Raw genomic sequence first — 22,037 nt, 5'->3', positions numbered from 1 at the left:
AATTAACTACCACATGATAGAATATCGTGAGAAAATCACATACAATCTAAGGAAGAAACACAACACATTCGTTAGAGTGTGGCAATCTTACTTGAAATATATTGGCACACAGATTGATTAGCCCGCCTCCCCCTTCGAAATAAGGGTACAATAGCAATCCATCCTAGCAAGGAAATGAAAGTGAGACATGGTGCAGGTGACATGTGTTTTTTAGTTTAGCTTCGAGATTTTTTTCTTAATTCTTTTCTTTAGCCTTTGTTATTTAGTTATTTGTTTTTTCTCCTAGGGTTCTGTAGGGGGTCTATGACCCCCACTAGAATCTGTGGCTGTATATTTTAATTGACTTTTTTTCAGTAGGATAAGGGGGGGAGGGGGAGATAGACACAAACTCTGTATATTGTATGAATGTTGAAAGATTATACTGTTTGAATTTTGCGAGTCTATGAAAATAAAAATAAAGTATTTTTTTAAAAAAAGGACATCTTCCCCACCAGCCTCTGGGGAGTGATTGTATTAAAAGTCAAGGTGAAGTCATTGAACTGCAACCGGGTGTGTGAGGCGTAGTTTTCCACAGGTGGGTCAGGATGGCGTGGAGGGACAAGCCATCAGTGGAACAGTTCTATCTGTGAACAAATTGAAATAGGTCCAGTGTCTTTGAGAGGTGCGCTTCGATAGTCAAAGCGTTTAATAATGGTGGTGTTCAGTGCCACTGAATTCTTGTCATTGAGGCCTGTTACTGTTGCCCTCTTTGGTACTGGGATGATGATGGCTGCTTTGAAACCCACTGGGATGATGGACTTCTGTAGTGACGTGTTGAAGATCTCCGTAACCATCTATCAACTGGTCTGCTCAGTCCTCAGTACCGACCAGGTATGTTGTCTTGTCCCACTGCCTTTTGTGGATTCACCTTGGATAGGGTTCGCCTCGCCTCAACTACAACTATTCAAATGAACGTTCTAATAATTACTTTTCTGGAGTCCCAGCTCAGACCTCACCAAGGTAGGCACAAAGCTTGGATATGTAGGTACACATTCATCGGTGTTCTGTGATTAGTAAGGGATTGCCTAAGATGGTATGTGAGTGGGAAGGGAAGGTTGAGAATCACTGCTCGAGATCCAATTGTTACTGAAATATTTTGATTGAGAAAAATTGTCATTGGCCCATTTCCTTTGGAGGAATGAAACTGTTCACATAACGAGTCAATTAGGTACAATTAAATTGTGGTTTTCAAACTTTTTCTTTCCACATACCACCGTAAGCAATCCCTTACTAATCACAGAGCACCTAGGGCATAGGGAATACTTAAAGTGGAAAGAAAAAGGTTGAGAACCACTGTTCATGCCTATTGTCTCAAAACTTGCAGGCCCTTTTTAAATAGAACTCAATTTTCATTGTGGTAGAAGGACCTGCACAGTGTGTTTTGTAGCCCAGCAACCAGTTTGAAATACAAGGTCACAAAATCCAATGTTGCATGTGTCATTCTAAAACCTAACACAAAAAATATTGGAAAAACTTAAGAGATCATGCAGGATTTGTGGAGAAAGAAACAATGTTCTTTCTTGTTTTCTCTGATACTGCCTGACCTGATTTTTTCCAGAATTTTGAATTTTCATTTCAGATTTACTGTATCTGAATTTTTTGTATTTTTATCCTAAGATATACCCTATTTCATTTAAAGAGAAATTGATTAACTTTTGGGTCAATGTGTAGATCAGTGTAATAGTTTTAAACCTATTGATGTATGGAGGACTAAGTAAGAAGTCCTGTCCTGTGTAACTGTCTACTTGAAAGAGGGATTACATGCTGATATTCAATAAATTGTTTCTTGTCACTCTCCTCTCCAAGACAAAATTGAATTGACTTCTTGAGTCAGTGTGTCAAGAAAAATCAAATGTTGTTTCTTCAAGCATGTTCAAGTCTTGAATATTGAAAATCCAGTGAGGGAACAAATCAGAGGCATCTTGTACATTGTGTATGTAAGACACTGTACAAAAATACATAAGTGTAGAGTTATATGAGAGATGTCAATTAGTATGGATTAAAGGCAAATTAATTTTGCTATTTTGGGGTTCATTTAGGAGCTTGATAATGGCAAAAAAACTGTTCCTGAATCAAGTAGTGTGCGATTTCATACTTGCCATATATGCCAGCATATAAAACAGTTCTTGAATGTTAAAAATGTCACGGCAAAACCAGGGGTCACCTTGTATGCCAAGTTTAAAATCCAAACCTTAACAACAAAGTTTTAGCCCTCCATCGTGGGGTCCATTCACCAAGTCCAACTTCATACAGGCTTTAAATGGCCTGCTAAAGGAGCCAATGGTGATTTATATTAAAATATGATCATAAAATTAAAACCTTCACTGGGTAATTTTTTTTTTAAATATTGTGAATTAATATATTACATGTGCCAGGCAGCAGTACTCCACTGGTCAGTACTAAGTGCCAGACTTGGAGGGGGGGATCTTGTATCCAGCAAATATAACTCAAAACCTACATTTTAGGTTTTTAGGAAATTCAGGGGATTGTCTTATACACAAGTCGTCTTTTATGATGGGAATGAAGAGTATGTGGCTGAGGTGAGTCTTTTAATATGTTGGCTACTTAATATGAGAGGCTCCTGATATCAGGACAGCTAGAAGGTGGTCGCAGGAGGCTGAAGAATGGTTACAAGACTTCCTCGAGTCAGTGGATTGGACAGTGTTCAAGGATTCAGCTGAGAATCTGAACGATTATATCAGGCCTGTCTCAGACTTTATCAAAAGCTGTGGATGAGTGTGTCCCCACCAAATCATTCAGGGTTTTCCCAACCAGAAGTCCTGGATGAACAATGAAATCCAAAACCTGTTGAAAGCTAGATCACAGGCAATTAAGTCCAGAGATCCAGATCAATAAAGAAGGAGCAGGTATGGCCTGCGAAAAGCGATATCCTGGGCAATTCTGGATGAAAATGGAAACCACAAGGGACACCTGACAGCTCTGGCAGGGCCTAAATGCCATAACCTGTTACAAAACCAAATCTGGTGAAGTGGCAGATGGCAAAGCTTCACACCCAGAGGAACTCAATGCTTTACACATCTGATTTGCTGACAGTAACATTGAAGAACCACCCTTCCACACCCCCAGATCCCCTGATGATCCCATCCAGTCTGTATCTGAGGATGACGTGTGTGCTGCCTTCAGGAGAGTGAATCCAAGGTAAGCATCCATCCTGGATTGAGTACCTGGCTGAGAAAATACTGACCAACTTACCAACGTATTCACGGATATTTTCAATATTTTACTGCAGCAGGGCATGGTACCCACCTGGTTTCAAACTGGCGTCAGTCATACTGGTGCCCAAGAAAAGTGTATTAACCTGCCTAAATGATTATCAACCAGTAGCACTTACATCCATAGTGATGAAGTATTTTGAAAGGCTGGTGTTGAAGAATATCAGCTCCTGTCTGAGTGGTGATGTGGATACGTTCCAGTTCGCCTATCAGAACAACAGGTCTATCTCATTGGCTCAACACAAAGCCCTGGAACAGCTGGATAGTAAAGATGTATTTGTCAGGATGTTCTTTATAGACTACAATTCAGCATTTAACATCATTATCTCCTCATAATTGATCAACAAAGTCCAAGACTTGGGATTCAGCACCCCACTGTGTAATTGGATCATGGATTTCTTAACCTTTAGACCATAATCAGTGTGCATTGGTAAGAACATCTCCTCCACAATCTCCATCAGTAATGGAGCACGACAGGGCTGTGTTCTTAGTCACTGTTCTACTCTCTTTAACACCATCTGCAAATTTGCTGATGATAACACTAGTTGGATGTATAAAGAACGGTGGTAAGTTATCATTCAGAAGTGATGTTGAAAACTTGCTGAGGGTATACCAACAACAACCTTGCATTCAAATGTCACCAAAACTAAGGAATTGATGGTTGAATTCAGGAGGGAGAGCCAGAGGGATACGATCCAGTGATCACTGGGGGATCATAGGTGGAAAGGGTGAGAAAATAGAACTTCTTGGGAGTCACTATCTTGGAGGATCTTTCCTGGACCCAACACACTAATGGCATTGTGAAGAAAGCATGACAGTGCCTCTACTTCCTTAGGAGTTCACGAAGATTTGATGCCAGAAACTTTTGGCAAATTTCTACAGATGTGCGGTGGAAGGTATTCTGACAGACTGCATCACAGTCTGGAATGGGGACACCAATACTCCTGAGCGTAAAGCCCTTCAAAAGGTAGTGGTACAGTCCAGGACATCACAGGGAATACCCTCCCCACTATCAATTACATCTACAGGGAATGCTGCTGTTGGAGAGCAGCAGCAATCATCAAGGATCCACACCACCCAGAACATGCTCTGTTCTCACTGCTGCCATTAGGAAAGAGGTATAGGTGCCACAAGACTCACACCACCAGGTTCAGGAACAGCTGCTACCCCTCCACCATCAGACTCCTCAACAACAAACTCAATCAGGGACTCATTTAAGGATACTTTATTGATTTTTTAAAAATTCTCTCTGTATTCCAGTCAGTTTGTTTACATTCATTATCTGTTTACAATTTTTTATTTGTTTACATGTATACGCTGTGTACAATTTATCTTTTGCACTACCAATAAGTGGTAATTCTGCCTCATCTGCAGGTTAAAAAAAACCTCAGGGTTGTATGTGATGTCATGTATGTACTCTGACAATTAATCTGAAATCTGAAATTCTTTTCCAAAGCAGTGGGAGCCATAGATTAAGTTGATGGGAGGGGATCTGTATGATGGGCTTAGCCACATTCATAACCCTCTGCAGTTTTGGCTAGGGCAGTTCCTATACCATGCTGTGATACACCCTGGTAAGTGAATCTGTGCAAGTTGTTAGGGGATGCTAGTGATGTGCCAAATTTCCTCGGGCTTCCAGTACAGTTCCTTGGCTGTTGCATCAACACAGACCGACCAGGACAAGTTAGTAGAGATGTTTTCTCTAGAACAAAGGAGCCTGAGGGAAGACCTGATGGAGGTTGCGAAATCATTAGAGATATTGATAGGGTGGATAGTCAGAATCTTTTCCTCAGGTTAAATGCCCTACACGTTAGAGGACATGTTTTTAAGATGAGGAGGAGGAAGTTTAAAAATATGTGTGGAGCAAATATTCTACACAGTGAGTAATTTCACACAAGTAGGTGCCTGGACTGAGTTGTCAGGGTAGTGGCGGAAGCAGATACAATCGTGCCATTTAAGAGGCTTCAAGACAGACACATGAATACGAAATGAATGGGGAGTTATTTATCGTGCAAGTAGCAGAGTTTTAGTTTGATTTGGATATTATGTTCAACACGGACATAGACATAGAGCACCACAGCACAGAACAGACCCTTTGGCCCACAATGTTGTGCCGAGCCATTATATATCTACCAAAAAAAAAATTAAACCCTTTCTACCTTGAAGCCCTCTATTTTTCTCTCTTTCATGTGCCTGTCTAAGAATCTCTTAAATGACCCTATTGTTCCAGCCTCCACCACCACCCCGGCAATGCATTCCAGGCACCAAAAACTGCGTTTTTAAAAAACAATTATCCCTGATATCTCCCCTAAACTTTCCTCCTTTCACTTTGTGCAGACGTCTTCTGATGTTTTTTATTCCTGCCCAGGGAAAAAGGCGCTGGGTGTCCACCTTTTCTATATCTCTTAGAATGTTGAAGACCTCTATTCTCATCTCTCATCCTTCTTCACTCCAAAGAGAAAAGTCCCAGCTCTGCTAACCTTGGCTCATAAGAAATATGTTCCAATCCAGGCAACATCCTGGTGAATTTCCTTTGTACCCTCTCTATAGCTTCCACATCTCTCCTGTAATGAGGTGACCAGAAATGAACACAATATTCTAAGTATGATCTTATCAGAGATTTCTACAGCTCCTGAACTCAATCCCCCGACTAATGAAGGCCAACATCCCGTAGGACTTCTTAGGATAACTATCCTATGAACCTGTGTGACATCCTCGAGAGATCTAGATTTGGACCAAAAGTCCCTCTGTTCTTCCACACTTAAGTATCTACCATGAACAATGTACTTTGCCTTCAAATTTGACCTTTCAAAATGCAAACCTGTTGAGTTTATCCAGCATTTCTGTTATTGCAATCACAACATCTGCAGACTTTGGTGTTTCACAGAATACATGCATGTCCTTCTGCATGGGACAAAGGCCCAGTTCTTGTGCCAGAGAAATTAAAGCTATCTACTATCTCCTCTGCAGTGTTCATGAGGACCAGATAGTGAGTTTTGTCCCCTTTCCATCTCTTTGGTCTTTCTGTCATTGAGGGAGAGGTTATTGTAAGCCACAACTCCCTCTATCCCTCTTCTATATTCTGTTATGTCATTGTGGGAGATTCTGCCGATGATGATTGTGTTGGAGTTGTCTTTGACCAGACAGTTATGAGTGTACAGAGAATATAGTTTTTTATTTTTCACACTGGGAACCATATCAACCAAAATACATACAAACATTTCCCTCTTTAATATCCACAGTGGCATTTTCTCCCCTTCCCACCCCCCTCCAAAACCACTAAACGTTCAACATATACAATACAATAAACTCATTAAACAATGTCATCACACAATGAAAAATAAACAAGAAAAATGTGTCATCTACTTTTACACAGTGGATCAAGTCATTTTGTCTTCTTATCATTTTAGGGGGTGGAGGTCCGAGGCGAGCCCTCTCTGTTATGTTCCATGTATGGTTCTCAAATTTGTTCAAATAATGTGACTTTATTTTTTAAATTATATGTTATTTTTTCCAATGGAATACATTTATTCATTTCCATGTACCATTGCTGTACTCTCAGGCTCTGAGAATATAGATGAGGACTGAATACACATCCTTGTGGTGTCCCAGTATTGAGAGTGATCATGGAGAAGGTGCTGTCACCAGTCCTCGCTGATTGAGGCCTATAAGCTAGAAATTCATGAATCCAATTGAAAAGAGGGATGAGGCTGTCCCACTAACCAGATTATAGTATTTTACTGCACCTTTGCTTATTCTGAGGTTACAAAAGTCTGTTTGAAATCACTTGTGATTGATTTCAGAGGCCACGAATGTGGAGGTTAATAATAACAGCAACTAGCAGGTCTATTACTTCACAAGAATGGACATCTTCATGTTAACAGTGATGAGGAATAAGTACAGGAGGCTACTAAACAAAATAATCCTGGAATGTCAGGAATTAGAATGTATCAGTCAGACTTTTTATTTTTCTGTACTCCAATTTAGTTCTCAATGTCTTTATACTTGATCAAGTCAATTTCAACAGCCTACATGCTCCTTTCTGATGAATGATCAAAGATTACTCGATATGTTGGACAAAATGTTGAATTTTATGAGTATGTTGCATCTTTCAGTTTCTTTATCAATTGTGGCAGATTCATGCACAACATCCCGTAGGACTTCTTAGGATAACTATCCTATGAACCTGTATGGAATCCTTGAGAGATCTAGATTTGGACCAAAAGTCCCTCTGTTCTTCCACACTTAAATATCTACCATGCACGGTGTCAGTGCTGCACAATTACTTAGTAAAAGGTGTAAGCCTACATGCCAAAGGTGTAGTACCTGTTTAGCATCCCAATGAGGGTCACGTGAAGCCATGGATTACAGATGGTGGATAGTTTTTACAAGCAGATTCTAGAAATTGGAATTTATGATTGTAAAACTAAAAACGCTTGCCAGATGAATCTGCTGATTAATGGCCAGGCCTACACTGCAACTGAAGAAGGCAATGGGCAACCACTTCAGCATTTTTCCCTGTACAATCATCAACTATGATCTCAGCTCAAGGATGGAACCTTCACCGAAGGAAAACAGGGGAGGCAACAACTATAAATTTGGAGGGTCAGAGATCGTGATGGATGGAGAGACAGGATCACCCATGCCAAATGGCAAGGCACCTGAATGAATGAATGGCAGATCAAGATTAAGTTTTAAGCACTAAAAAGTGAGGGTGTCTTTGGAATTTTGCATTTTCCAGTCAGAATGAGTTAACAGTCTGCAAGAAAAAAGCTGTGTATCACTGTGGGGTAGAGTTTCTTGCAACCATCTATATAATTCACAACTCCCATAAGAAACTTTGGAAATGAAGCTGCCATTTATTTCCTTTTGTTGTATGCCTCTCAATTTACTTGTAATTAGATTATGAGGGTGTTGAACTGTATGAACAGTACCTTCGATGATCAAAAAGGGAAAGGAAAAATATTGGATATAACTTTTTAAAAAGTTGATTGTTTTGATAGTCAATTTTAAAATACAGTGTAGCTTTTTAATTTTTTTCACAGCCATAATGACTTTGTTGCTATCCTTGATCTGCCAGAAGGTGAACACCAGTACAAGTTCTTTGTAGATGGGCAGTGGGCTCATGATCCTTCTGAAGTAAGTGCTCGTTCATTTTATTTATTTAGATATACAACGTGGTAACAGGCCATTTCGGCCCACGGGTCCGTGCTGCCCAATTTACACCCAATTAACCTACACCCCCAGTATGTTTTGAACGGTGGGAGGAAACCAGAATCCCTGGGGAAAACCCACGCAGACATGGGGAGTACAGACCGACTCCTTTCAGACAGCGTGGGATTTGAACCTCTGTCCCAATTGCTGGTGCTGTAAAGGTGTTGCATTAACCACTACGCCAACTGTGCATTTAATTTTTAATATATTTAGACCTTTAAAAATCTTGAATCTGTAGCCTTGTTATTGGAAAGTTAAAAATAATAACATCCATCTATATTGCAGATTCAGATAATGTCTTGCCAATCGCAAAAATATTTTTAAAAAACTGGACTTTTTTCCATTTCAGTGTGGAAGATTCTGTGTTTGAATATTTTGCTTAAGGAACAATATATAGATTGTTGGTAAATGAATGAAAGAATAACTGGCATAAATAATATACAAAAATTTCTAATAAAAGACAGTATTTTTAAAATGCCGGGAACGGTATTTTAATTGTAAAACTTGCACTTTTTACTTTCTCTTTTTTTAAACTTCTTAGCCTGTAGCAACCAGCCAACTTGGGACAATCAATAATGTCATACAGGTGAAGAAATCTGACTTTGAGGTGTTTGATGCTCTTAAATTGGACTCACTGGAATGTTCAGATAACTCGGGTAAGCTTTGAATGGCTGTAGATAGAAAATCAGTGAATATTAAAATCACAAGTCAACTTGTTAAGAGTATAAAGAAACATCTAAATTTGGGGTAGCTGGGTGAAATTGAATGTGAGCCTGTCAAATAAATTAAAGTCCTGTTTAGTCAAGAGAAATGTGTGTTATACGAAGCAATTCATTAACCTGAGTTATACCAACAATTTTTTAACATTGTTGTTCCTGTCCTGTTGGAAGGGCCAGACCATCTGCTCACCATAACAGCAATAGTTCTGATTCTCCATCATGCTGCTTTTCAATAGGAGACTGAATAGGCTGGGACTTTTTCTCCCTGGAGCATAGGAGGTTATGGAGAGGTCTGAAAGAGGTATACAAAATAATGAAGATAATAGGTAAATAAACGTAACCCTTTTCCCAGAGTATGGGAGTCTCTGGGAAAATTAGAGGACATAGATTTAAAGAGAAAGGGGCAAGATTTAAAAGGGACCTCAGGGGATACACTTCACAAATGGAGGGTGGTAGGTATGTGGAAAGAGATGACACAGGAAGTGTTAGAAGCAGGAAAATTTACTACATTAAAAAAAATCAAATAGGGAAGACTTCAAAAGATATGGGCCAAATGGGGTAATGATAGACAACTAATTAACATTTATCAGTTGGCCTGAAGGGCCTTTTTTTCATGCTGTAAAACTGACTATGAAGTGGCATGTAGAATACTAGAATGAAGCTGTTGAATTTAAGGAATTGAGTGCAATCTGAGCTCTGATATTTGCTTGGAGAGCCAACTGGATGAAAGCAAATCAATACATGGTAGTGCATCTGTGTGAAATTTGATAAACAGCACCAATAGCTGGGTTGCAGCCAAGGAAAACACTGCAAACAGTGTGCCTTTCAGAAGACTTTAAGGCTGCAAAACAAGTACGCGAGCTCAGTTCTGAATGTCAATATCTCTACCAATTAACCGAGTGAATTGATTATTTTGCATTTCTGTGGAAATAAAGATGTACCTTGATGCAACACTGTCCATGCAGTGAAGGAAGTCTTGAATTTGATGATATACTTTGGACATGGTGATAACAGGATAGCTAAAATTAGCCTATAAAAGAGAAGGTGCCTTACAGCGGCAACTCTTTGCATGCAGCTTCGACGGGAATCATCAGATAGTCTCAAACAATTTGAACCCACAGCCAGAGAAATCAACATATCTGTAAGTACTGCTGTATTAACTACATTGAAAGACTTGATTATTGCTGGGAATGGAAAACTCTGGTGGACTGTGGGTGATTCAAGCAGCCGGTACAGAGGACCCACAGAGGGCTACAGGTTAAACTAAGATGTTGGGTTCTGAGACCTTCACTCCCCACCATCTTCCTGGCCAACGTACAATATTTAGAAAATAAACTGGATGAACTTGTAGCCAAATTACAGCAGCAGAGGGACATCAGGGTATGATGTGGTTCACTGAGACATGGCTGAACAAAGCCTTCACCTTCCGGTCACCAGTATTGGACAGAGGTGGCGGTATTTGCTTCATCACAAATTCATCATGGTGCACAAACATGACAGTTAAGTCCCAATCCTGTTCGCCTGACCTGGATCATCTAGCGATCAAGGGTCATCCATTCTCTCTGCTAAAGGAAGTAAAATACAAAAATCTGCAGACACCATGGTTGAAGTAAAAAAAACACACAATGCTGGAGAAACTTAGCAGGTCAAACAGAGTCCTTTATGTTAGCAAAGATGAAAATACATAATCAAGGTTTCGAGCTTGAGTCCTTCATCAAGACACATACCAGTGTCAGGAACATTTACCATACTGTCCTACCCCTGCACTTGCCAAGTCTGATCACCTGCTTGTACCTTTACTCTTGGCAAACAAGCAGAGATTGAGAACTACAGCATCAGTGGTGAAGACAGAAAAGGTATGGCTGAGGGAGGTGAAGGAGCACTGGACTGCTTTGGGTTGGTGGACTGGACCATATTCAAGGATTCCTCTTCAAACTTGAATCAATATGGCCACAGGTGTCACTGACTTCATCAGTTCCTGCATGCAATGTTAGAGATAACCTGTTGGTCTGTTTGCCATGGAACCCTTCTCACTGTACTAGGTATTTTGTGACAAATAACTTTAAACTTACAAGTACAAAACATCAAAAGGCTGAAAGCTGATACAAGTACAGAACCCCGTATCTGAAATGCTTGGGTTTTATTGGTTTTCGGAACAAATCCAAAAAAAATCCTCAAAAACTGCACAGTAGCATCAGCAGAACACATGAATCAGCAATTAAAGAACAGCAAACAACAAGACAAGTGGAAAATTCACATGAAATAATATTTAATACATACCAGAAAAAAACTTGATCTCTGCTGCTGGTCCCTGACTACGATCCCCACTCCAGCCTGGGAGCCCGAGGTCCCTGTTCCGGCCCGAGAGCTCGTGGAGACATCTTTGATGTGGACAGCACTGCACCCGATGTTAAGAATGGAGTCACCAACTCTGGCTGCAGCTGATGCTGAAGACTTGGACCCTGCTCCGTTTGGAATCTTCCTGGCCAGAAGCAAAGGTTTTGTCTTGCTGTTATTGTAATCAACTGGCACCAACAGAACGTCAGAGATCCACATGGGCAAGTCAGGTATTGAAATTTTTTCCACTTGTGATGTCGTGTTGGCGCTTTAAAAAAAATTTAGTTTTTAGATGTTTTCGGAACTTTGGATATGGGGTACTCAACCTGTATTTGTATCTAGAGTGTGTGTAAGTCATGATACAACAATACAAAATCCTAATTAGATCATTTCTGTTCTGGGAGGATTTATTGCCCTCAATGGTATTGCATTGCGGATTTAAAAGGACAATATCTGCAATCAAAATGATTCAAGATTACTTCATTGTTATGTAATAGTACAGAACATAAAAATGCATTTTGTCTGCTGTAAGATGGCCAAGATTTCTTGGTCCCCCTGACGGAGAAAGAGAACAAAAGAGAGTCCCTTTACAGTTGCTAAGAGGATTTGCCTCCAGTGCTCGGACAGCCATGCAGACTTTAGTTCAAGCCATATGCAACACGAGATCCATATCCAAACATCTGATATGATCAGGATGCCTTCAGTGCCCAAGACCCATCGGGAGTCCCTCCCGCCCTCGGCACAGTCTCGTATCCTGGTTCTGATACCTGGTCCCCCTTTAGTTAGTCTCAAGCCAACCTTGAGCAGTCCACATTCTTGTGCGAGACTTTTGATTACATGTCACCAGCAGCCTGCCACCTGTACATTCTTCAGCCTCCGAGACCCTCACTGATCCACTGATGCGGTCACCGTCCTGTAGGGTCGCCTCCTCTGTTTCTCCTTCTCAGTGGAGGGTTTTCTCCATTTTCCGGTGCCCTGTACCAGTCCTCTGCCTCCCTGGAGTCTGAAACTCCTGGAGGCCACTGCCAGCACTGGCGCCACCATCTTGGACCAGACCCTGCAATTGTTATGATTTTAAAATAAAATACATTCTGCTCCTTTAACAGACCACTTTAAAGCTGGTACTGAGTCTTCTATAATGAATAAATACTTCTCCTATTGGTAGTTTAAGAATAAGATCACAGTCTGGCAGGTGTAATCTGCAGTACTGTCAGTGGTAGTGGTGTGAAGCTGATTAATTATTCTGTCCCATTTTTTAGCTGTACCTTGTTCCTTCCAAATTTTATTCAATGCATTCTTTCTGGTGTGCAGGATATATATTTTCTTGTGTTTTACCTGATTCCCATGCATATTCATGCCATATAGTGGGTGTGGTAGATAATGGGGAACAGGTTGATGTATATTTGGATTTCCAGAAGGCGTTTGATAAGGTCCCACACAGGGACATTAATAAGATACTGATGAATGGAGAAGGGGAAAGTATATTGACATGGATTGAGGACTGGTTAACTGACAGAAGGCAGAGAGTCGGGATAAATGGGTGTTTTTCTGATTGGCAGACAGTGGTAAGTGGGGGGCCACAGGGGTCAGTACTGGGCCCACAGCTGTTCACCAATTACATTGATGATTTGGAAGAGGGGACAGAGTGTAGTGGAGCAAAGTTTGCGTATGATACTAAATTGAGTGGAAAAGCAAATTGTACAGAGGATGTGGAGAGGCTGCAGAAGGATATAGTTAAGTTAGGGGAGTGGGCAAAGGTCTGGCAGATGGAGTGCAATGTTAGTAAATGCGAGATCATCACTTGGGTAGGAAAAATAGAAGAGCAAATTATTATTTAAATGGTGAAAAACTGCAGCATGCTGTTGTGCAGAAGGACTTGGGAGTGCTTGTGCATGAATCGCAAAAAGTTGGGTTGCAGGTAAAACAGGTTATTAAAAAGACAAATGGAATGTTGGCTTTCATTGTTAGAAGAATTGAATTCAAGAGCAGAGAGGTCACACTGCAACTATATAAGGTACTGGTGGGGCTGCACCTGGAGTACTGTGTGCAGTACTCCATACTTGAAGGATATACTGGCCTTGGAGGTAATCCAGAGGAGGTTTACCAGGTTGATCCTGGAGATGAGGGGGTTGACCTATGAGGAGAAACTAAATTGCTTGGGATTACACTTACTTAAATTCAGAAGAATGAGAGGAGGTCTTATAGGAACATCTAAAATTATGAAAGGGATAGTTAAGATAGAAGCAGGAAAATTGTTTTCACTGGTAGAACTAGGGGACACAGTCTCAAGATTCATGGGAGTAGATATAAGTCGGAGATGAGGAAAAACTGTTTTTCCCAGAGAGTAGTGAATCTGTGGAATTCTCTGCCCAGGGAAGCAGTGGAGGTTATTTCATTAAACATGTTTAAGGTTCAGTTAGATAGATATTTATATAAAAAAGGAATTGAGGGATATGGGGGAAGGTGGGTAGGTGGAGTTGAGTGAATGATCAGATCAGCCATGATCTTATTGAATGGTGGAGCAGGCTCAACGGGCCTACTCCTGCTCCTATTTCTTATTTATGTTCTTATGGAATCAGAGATGAAGTCTCCAAGCAGGACTCCTTTCTATACGTATGCCAGCTGGTTGGACAGGATGTACCTAAGGATTTGAAGGATGCAACAGGATTCATTTATAATGGAGTGCACAAAATTATCCCATTTTAGAGTCCTGGAGCTGTACAGCTTAGATACAGGGCATTCTGTCCAATCCATACTGACTCATATGACTACTGGAGCTTGCTCCATTTGCTATTCCTCTCAATCTTTTGTATCTATGTACCTGTCCAACTGTCTTTTAAACATTACAATTGTATCCACCTCTGAAGCTTTTTTTGACAGATCATTCTACATACCACCATCCTCTGTGTGGAAAAAGATGTCCCTCGGATCTCTTTTAAATATTTCTCCTCTCCCCTTGAACTTCTGCCCTCTCATTTTGACTGTTCTACCCTGGGAAGACATAACACACATACAGACAAACAATACATATGTTGAACAAGTATTTAATCAATACAAATAAAAATTTTGTACATATGAGAGTCGCAAATGGTTAGTGTTAGCAGTTCCTTTGGTTATTCATCATTCTCACTGCCCGTGGGAAGAAACTGTTCCTCAGTCTGGTGGTGCTGGCTCTGATGCTCCTGTATCTTCCCCAACGGGAGCAGCTGAAAGATGCTGTGTGCAGGATGGAAGGGGTCCTCAATACTTTTGCACACCCTCTTCAGACAAAAATCCCAGTAGACAGGTTCGCCACTATCAATAGGCGAACTAGGCAGTCTCCTAGGGTGCAGACCTCAGGGGAGCACAGTCAAGATGGCCAGACATCCGGTGCATAGGGGCAAAATATGCAAAGGTGTTCTTACTTTATTAGTCAGCATCCCAGAGTCTGTTGACTGGGTGCGGCCAACTTTTTTCTGGTGCATGAGTGCCGGCTTGCGCAAGGGATTATGTCTGAGAGCTAGGCTATGCACATCACAATATGCTCCATAACATCGGGAAGGAGAGGGTGTTAGTTGGGTTATTGTATGAATTTTCTTGAATTGTAGGTTTTAGTCTTTTTAGTTTATTTAAGTTTGACTCAAGCACAAATGTCTGCACCAGGAGTCGGCGGAGGACAAATGGGATGGAAGATAAGTATCGGAAGACATGAAGGAAGGAGGGAAAGAATAATAGATGGGTTCCGGGGTAATGAATAATACAACTAAATTTGTAAGTTTTAAAGTAAATCGGATCAATGGAAAGATAAAGAGAAAATGAGCCTTGGCACACCTTAAAAAAGGCAGGCAGGCATATTGTTTTTGCAGGAGACCCATCTTACAAAGCAAGAGCATACAAAGTTAAAGAGGAGGTAGGTGGGTCAGGTGGCAACATCCTCCTTCAATTCCAGAGCCAAAGGAGTGACTATTCTGATAGGGACAAGTGTTCCAGTGGTGATCCGTGATGTAGATGTGGACCCCACGGGGAGATTCATGATGATGCACTGTCAAATATACTCAGAATCCTGGACACTTATGAATATATATGCCGTGAATTTCAATTATGAAAATTTATACAAGATATATTTTTGAAAGTAACTGAAGGGTGTGAGAATGTCTTAATTGTAGGGGATTTCAGTTTTTGTCTGGATCCAGTCATGGACAAGTCAGCAAAGAAGTAACAAGGACCAGGGCGGCTAAGTCTACCCTGGCCTTTATGAAAGAAATGAATCTTAAAGATGTCTGGAGAAAGCTGAATCTGAGAAAAGGGGATTACTCCTTTTACTTAAGACAACACAATTCCTACACTAGAATTGATTTATTTTTGCATCAGAAGGGTAGGATAGTGGAAGCTGACTACATGGCTTGGTTATTGTCAGACTATTCACTCTTGACTTTATCTATCATAATGCCAGATAAATAGGCCTAAGTATACAGATGGCGTCTAAACACGTAGCAGTTGGGAAAACCAAAATTATGTAGCTTTCTCAGAGCTCAGATTGAATTGTTCTGTGAGACAAACTGCCATAATATGGGACCAGAAAATTTGTTAAACTAAGAACATCAAAAAGGGGCACATGAAGGAGGTTAATGCTTTAGAACAGGAGATGGAAAAAGATCATCAAAGAATGGGCACAGAAGAAAAAAAAACATGAATTTGGTGGAAAAAAAAGCTCAAATATAATATGTTACAAACATATAAAACAGAAAATTTGCTTTTAAGATTTAGACAGCAGTACTATGAGGTGGGGGAAAGGGCCCATAAAGTCTTGTTCTGGCAGGTGAGGGCAGAAGAGGCATCAAGAACAATCAATGTGATTTTTAAACCGGGGAAGGCAAAATCGCATTTAAACCAAAATAATTAAACAAAATATTTGGACGGTTTTATGAGAAACTGTATAAATCTGAATTGGGGGTGATCCTACCAAAATGGATGATTTCTTGCTTTCATTGGAAGTACCAAATTTAGATCAGGAAGAATGAGAAGGGATGAGGGCCCCTCTCTCTAAAGAGGAGATTATATGGGTCCTGAGATCTTTGCTGGCTGGCAAATCACCAGGGGACGATGGGTTCTCCACTGAATTTTATTAAGAGTTCAAAGAGCACAAGAAAATGGAACAGAAGTAGTCTATTCAGCCCATCTAGTCTGCTCTGCAAAACCACCCTAAGTTAAATTGTTCTCAAATCTAGTTCCAAGTTCTGGCCTTTTCCCCATATCCCTTGATGTCTTAACTAATTAGATACATTTCAATCTCCCCAATGATCTGGCTCCACAGCTGTATATGGCAGTGAATTCCACAAATCCATGACTCTGGCAAAAGAAATTTCTCCTCATCTCTGTTTTAAAGTATACCTTCTAATTCAAAGACTGTGCCCTCTTGTCCTGGATTCACTCGCCAAGGGAAACATCTTATTCACATTTACTCTGTCCAATCCTTTTAGCATTCAAAATGTTTTTATGAAACCCCCTCTCATTCTTCAATATTTCAATGATTGGAGTCCAAGAGCCACTAAGCATTCCTCATATGTTAGCCATTGCATTCCAGGAATCATCCTGGTAAATCTTCTCTCCAACATTATTACATCCTTACTAAGATAAGGGCCCAAAAACTGCACACAGTTGTCCAAATGAAGTCTCACCAGTGCCCCTTAGAGTCTCATCAACACCTTTTTACTCTTATGCACTATTCCCCTTGAAAAGAATGCAAACTTAACATCTTTTAAAGCCCCTTATGAAGGTGGTGTATCAAGCAGTGGAGCAATCATGGTTATCCCAAAAAAAGACAGGGACCCATTGAATTCCGTCTCATAGAGACCTATTTCGTTATTGAACACAAGATTATAAAATCATTGTAAAAGCATTGGCCAATAGGTTGACAGAATATTTGCCAAAATTAACGAATCCAGATCAAGCTGGATTTGTAAAAAGGAGACAATCAGCAAACAACATAGCTAGATTGTTGAATATAGGACATCTGGCACAGTCAAGGGTGGATCCAGGAGAGGCCATAGCTCTGGATGCGGAGAAAGCCTTTGACAGACTGGAGTGGGACAATTTGTTCAAGGTATTGGAGAAATTAGGATTGGGCCAAACATTTATTAATTTGGTGAGGACACTTTATTGTAAGCCCCAAGCAGAAATGATTACAAATGGGCAGACATTTCCAGTGTTTTCATTGAGCAGGTCCAGTTGGCAGTACTGTCCATTATTCCCAATGCTATTCATACTGATAATTGAACCACTGGCAGAAGCTATTCAGGGAGATCCAGACATAAAGGGGTTCAGGGTGGGCCAGGTGGAACACAAAATCAACCTTTTTACTGATGTGTTGGTATATTTGGCAGACCCCGATTGGGGAGGGGGAGGGGGGGGTTTGATCGCCAGGCTGAGACTAAAGTGAGGAATATTCCTTTTATGAATGGGGTTTATAAACAATATCAACAAAAATTTCATTTTAAATAGCTGCAAGAATGTATTAACAGTCTGTGGATAAAAGTAGGCAAAGATTTATGCATCTTGTACAAACTTAATTGTCTCCCTTGCTCTGGAAGTCGGAGGAGGACCTTGATAGATGGAGGACCTTGATAGATGGAGGACCTTGATAGATGGAGGACCTTGATAGATGGAGGACCTTGATAGATGGAGGACCTTGATAGATGGAGGACCTTGATAGATGGAGGACCTTGATAGATGGAGGACCTTGATAGATGGAGGACCTTGATAGATGGAGGACCTTGATAGATGGAGGACCTTGATAGATGGAGGACCTTGATAGATGGAGGACCTTGATAGATGGAGGACCTTGATAGATGGAGGACACATTGGTGGGCAGAGTTAAGAGTCAGAATGAAAATGATGCCAAGGCTCCAGTATCTTTTCCAATTGTTACCCATTTTGTTGCCCCAGGGATTTTTTTTTAAGATGCTCAACGAATGTGTCATAAGGTTCCTGTGGAACGATAAAGTAGTTAGAATCTCCTTGGAAAAGTTGTTGTGGGACCATAATTTGCAGGGTGGGGGGGGGGGGTGGGGAGGTAGACTTAACTGATTTCAAAAAATATTACTGGGCAGCCCAGCCAAGGGAGGGAGTCCTCACTCATGGCACAAATTGGACTGCATGTGGTAGGTGAAAAGATAGCAGGAGAGTTTATATATAAATGGGACACAATTAATTTCAAAGAAAACAGATAACCCTACACTAAAACATGTACTGCTGACATGACAAAGAATAAATCAATGTATTGGGATTAAACGTAGGGTTATCTCCCAAAACGCCCTTGATCCAGAACAACTTAATTAATTCCCATGATTGTGGGTAATAAAATCCTGGACACCTGGTGCCAGAAAGGATCAGGTGTATCGAGGATTGTTACAAGCAAAACCACCTCGCGTCATTCGAGCAGATGAGGAACAAATACAATTTGTCTAAAAAAGCATTTTTCTGCTATCTACCAATAAGACAAGATGGCATGATAACTATATCAATTGAACATGCCCAGGCATTTGCAATTCATCTGATTGAATTGGTGACAATTCTGTTTTTTGGTTGTTTTCTCTGACTGGAAGCAAAACACTGCCCTAGCATGACGGGTTGGTTATGCCAAGTAACACTTAAAGGTATGTGAAGTAAAAGGTTTTAATGTTGTGTTGCCCTTGGGGGAGGTTTGCATTCTACTGAGTCCCCTTTAGTTCAAAATTATTTGTGTGCCAAAATGTTTTCTCTTGAATTTGAGAAACTTGATTAAAGATTGATGTGTTACTTATACTTGCAATTTAAAATAAATTTAGCAGTTTCAAATTTTGTGCTTTTCATATTTTTCTACAAAACATCTGTTTTTGAAAATTGAAGTTGGCAATTTTTTTGGGGGTGGTGCCTAGGGCGCAAAATAGGCTGGCACTGGCCCTGCCAGTAGATCACATCAATGGGAATGGAGGGAGACTCCCTTGATCCTCTCTGCCACTCTTATGGTTGTGTGACCATTCACCTTATCTATGCTCATGGTTAAAAAAAAAAATCCTGCAAGATCAATCCTCATCCTCCAATGCTCCAGGGAACATAGCAGCAGTCTTTTCTTGTAACTCAAGCCCTCCTAACCTGATAAACTTTTCTGCACCCTTTCCAGCTGAATGACATTTTCTAAAGCTGAGTGACCTGAATTGCCCACTGTTCTCTAATTGTCATTTTACCAATGACTTGTACAGCTATAACATAATGTCCCAACTCCTGTACTCAAACCCTGATCAATGGAGGCAAGTGTGACAAATGCCTATGACTTTCAGGAAACTACTTGACTGTTCCTTTCGGTTTCTCTGTGCGGGATCAGTTATGAGTATAAATTTTTTAAAAATGTTATGGTTTGGTTATATTCTACAGACAATATACTGTTTGTTTTAGATTTGTCAAGCTCCCCTCCAGGACCTTACCACCAAGAGATGTATGTGCTGAGGCCTGAAGAACGCTTTAAAGCACCTCCTATTTTACCACCTCATCTGCTTCAAGTAATTCTGAACAAGGACACACACATTTCAGTAAGTTTGTTCAAACAACTGTACTCAAATTTGTAATTTCATCTTGTCTTTGACACGGTGCATTATTGAAATTTATTAGAATTCCTGTAATCTTGTGACAGAGTACATAGAGTAAGTATATAGACATGTTTTTGGGAGATAAATGGGGAAAGGTTTGTTGGAGTAGGTTACATACAAACACTTTAAAACAGATATTATTTGAAATACTGGAGCTCTGCCCCGTGATAGACATATCGGCTACACAGCTTTTGCAAGAGCTTTGAAGAGTGCTCAAGAGACTTCACTAGTGGATTATTGTTTGCAAAAGCCAACAGATGAAAGAGCACGAGGCTTGCTGTTGTAAGAGGTCATGTGGTTTTGTAAGCAGAGGGAGTAAAACAGGCTTTCTCTCAGTGAGGGAGAGAGATACAGAGATCACTTGACAGTGTTACAGCCAGCAGAAGTAGCTTAGACTGGAACAGAACAAGCTGGCAAGCCCGTTTGGTAGTTAGCCTGGTCAATGCCCTTGTGGTTCATGCAAAAGGAGAGGTCTGGCTGTTTAATGTTTCACTTGGAATAAGAGAAATGAAAAGGAACTCTTGTGCTGGCCTGAAAGAAAGAGGTTATCATCTGGAGAACCCTGAAGGGGCAAGTTTCATCAACAAGGCACTGGAGTGGCTGATGGAAGTACATCAGTTGTGGATGTCCTGGAATAACAAATCTCTCTTTGAAAACTGACAAGAACCTTCCTGAGCGGTAACCATTTACCTTTCAAGCACCAAAGCCTGGTGAACTTTATAAATATTAAATTCTGTGCACAGTGAACTTGGAGGAATGAGAAGTGAGATAGGACTGTGAACCAAAGAACTTTTCTTAACTTACACACACATTACATACACGTGTGCTTAGAATTAGAAGGGGGATAAGTTAGGTTAAGTAAGGCAATAGAGATAAGTTAAAGTTTAATTCTGTTTTCACGTTTAAAGATAATTAAAAGCAACTTTTGTTTCAGTAACCATTTGTCTTGGTGAATATCGCTTCTGGTTTTATGGGTCCTCTGGGCTCATAACAATCTTTAATAGTATGTTCAAGAATGAAGCAGGAATTGTTAAATAATTAAAAATTCATTTGTCAAATATAAAATAAAACTTGGTATTGAACTTTCTCAATGAATTAAGAAGATAATTTTGTCACTTAAATACAAGTGATATTTAAAAACGAGTGATAATCTTATTTTTGGGAACCATGTCATGTGTACTTTGTCTCCATTATTCCCTCCAGATAAAATTATATACAATAAAACTACAAAAATCCAATGCACTTGGAAAATTGGTGCCAGACTAGCACATTTTACAGACTATTGAATGTTATTCCTTAAAATATACCAATGCATGTTTAATTAACTTTTTAAAAATGTGTGCAATACTGTAACAAATTTTTCAAATTTTTAATCTGCTGAGTTTAAAGTTTGTACAAACAGCACCTCATTGAGTTTAAGGGAGTGGGGGAGTGCATGAAGTGCAGAGAAAGTGGCCCCAGTCAATTTAAAGGGAACGTGGGGAAAGGACCCCTCTCACTTTAAAGAGCGCTTGGGAAATGAGGCCCTGGTGAGTGTAATGGGAGCTTGGGAAACATTAACTGGTGAGTCAGGTTGCAAGCCATTAGGATTTCTGAACCCTTGGAGCCAAAATACAGTACTGCTCTTAAATTACATTATCTAATTGCCAGAAGATATGAAATGTACTGAATCAACCTAAATTGTTTTCAAACTAATAATTTTTCTCCAGCATTTAGTGGTGGTCATGTTGATTGAATAATAAAACAAGTTTTTTTTAAATCCATTGCTGCTTGCAGTCCCTCTAAACATTTCAAAAGCTTCTCAACTTCCCTTATTCATGAGTATCACCTTCCTACTCCCACTAACTCCTGACCACCCACCTTAATTTCTGGTTCCAATTAAAGCCAGTATA

General features: G+C 40.2%; 1 protein-coding gene and 1 long non-coding RNA gene across 6 annotated transcripts in view; one reads left to right on the top strand and one right to left on the bottom strand.

Annotated features, from left to right (window-relative positions):
- Nucleotides 1-22,037, top strand: part of LOC138763687 (5'-AMP-activated protein kinase subunit beta-1-like) — a 67,627-nt gene that overhangs the window by 32,173 nt on the left and 13,417 nt on the right. For all 5 annotated transcript variants that reach the window (XM_069938265.1, XM_069938267.1, XM_069938268.1 and 2 more), the window contains 3 exons: nt 8,318-8,411; nt 9,028-9,142; nt 19,955-20,088. In XM_069938265.1, coding sequence (XP_069794366.1) covers nt 8,318-8,411; nt 9,028-9,142; nt 19,955-20,088 — 343 coding nt within the window. The remainder of the gene's footprint in view (nt 1-8,317; nt 8,412-9,027; nt 9,143-19,954; nt 20,089-22,037) is intronic.
- Nucleotides 8,998-18,271, bottom strand: LOC138763688 (uncharacterized). The gene is made up of 4 exons (XR_011357728.1): nt 18,087-18,271; nt 14,437-14,533; nt 11,486-11,810; nt 8,998-9,157 (listed from the first exon to the last, which is right to left on the bottom strand). It is a non-coding gene; the product is annotated as an uncharacterized lncRNA (long non-coding RNA).

Source organism: Narcine bancroftii, chromosome 5 (genome assembly GCF_036971445.1).
Source record: "Narcine bancroftii isolate sNarBan1 chromosome 5, sNarBan1.hap1, whole genome shotgun sequence".
In the NCBI taxonomy this organism is placed as follows: domain Eukaryota; kingdom Metazoa; phylum Chordata; class Chondrichthyes; order Torpediniformes; family Narcinidae; genus Narcine; species Narcine bancroftii.
Note: the sequence above shows the minus strand (reverse complement) of the source record. Positions and strands in the feature narration are given on the sequence as shown.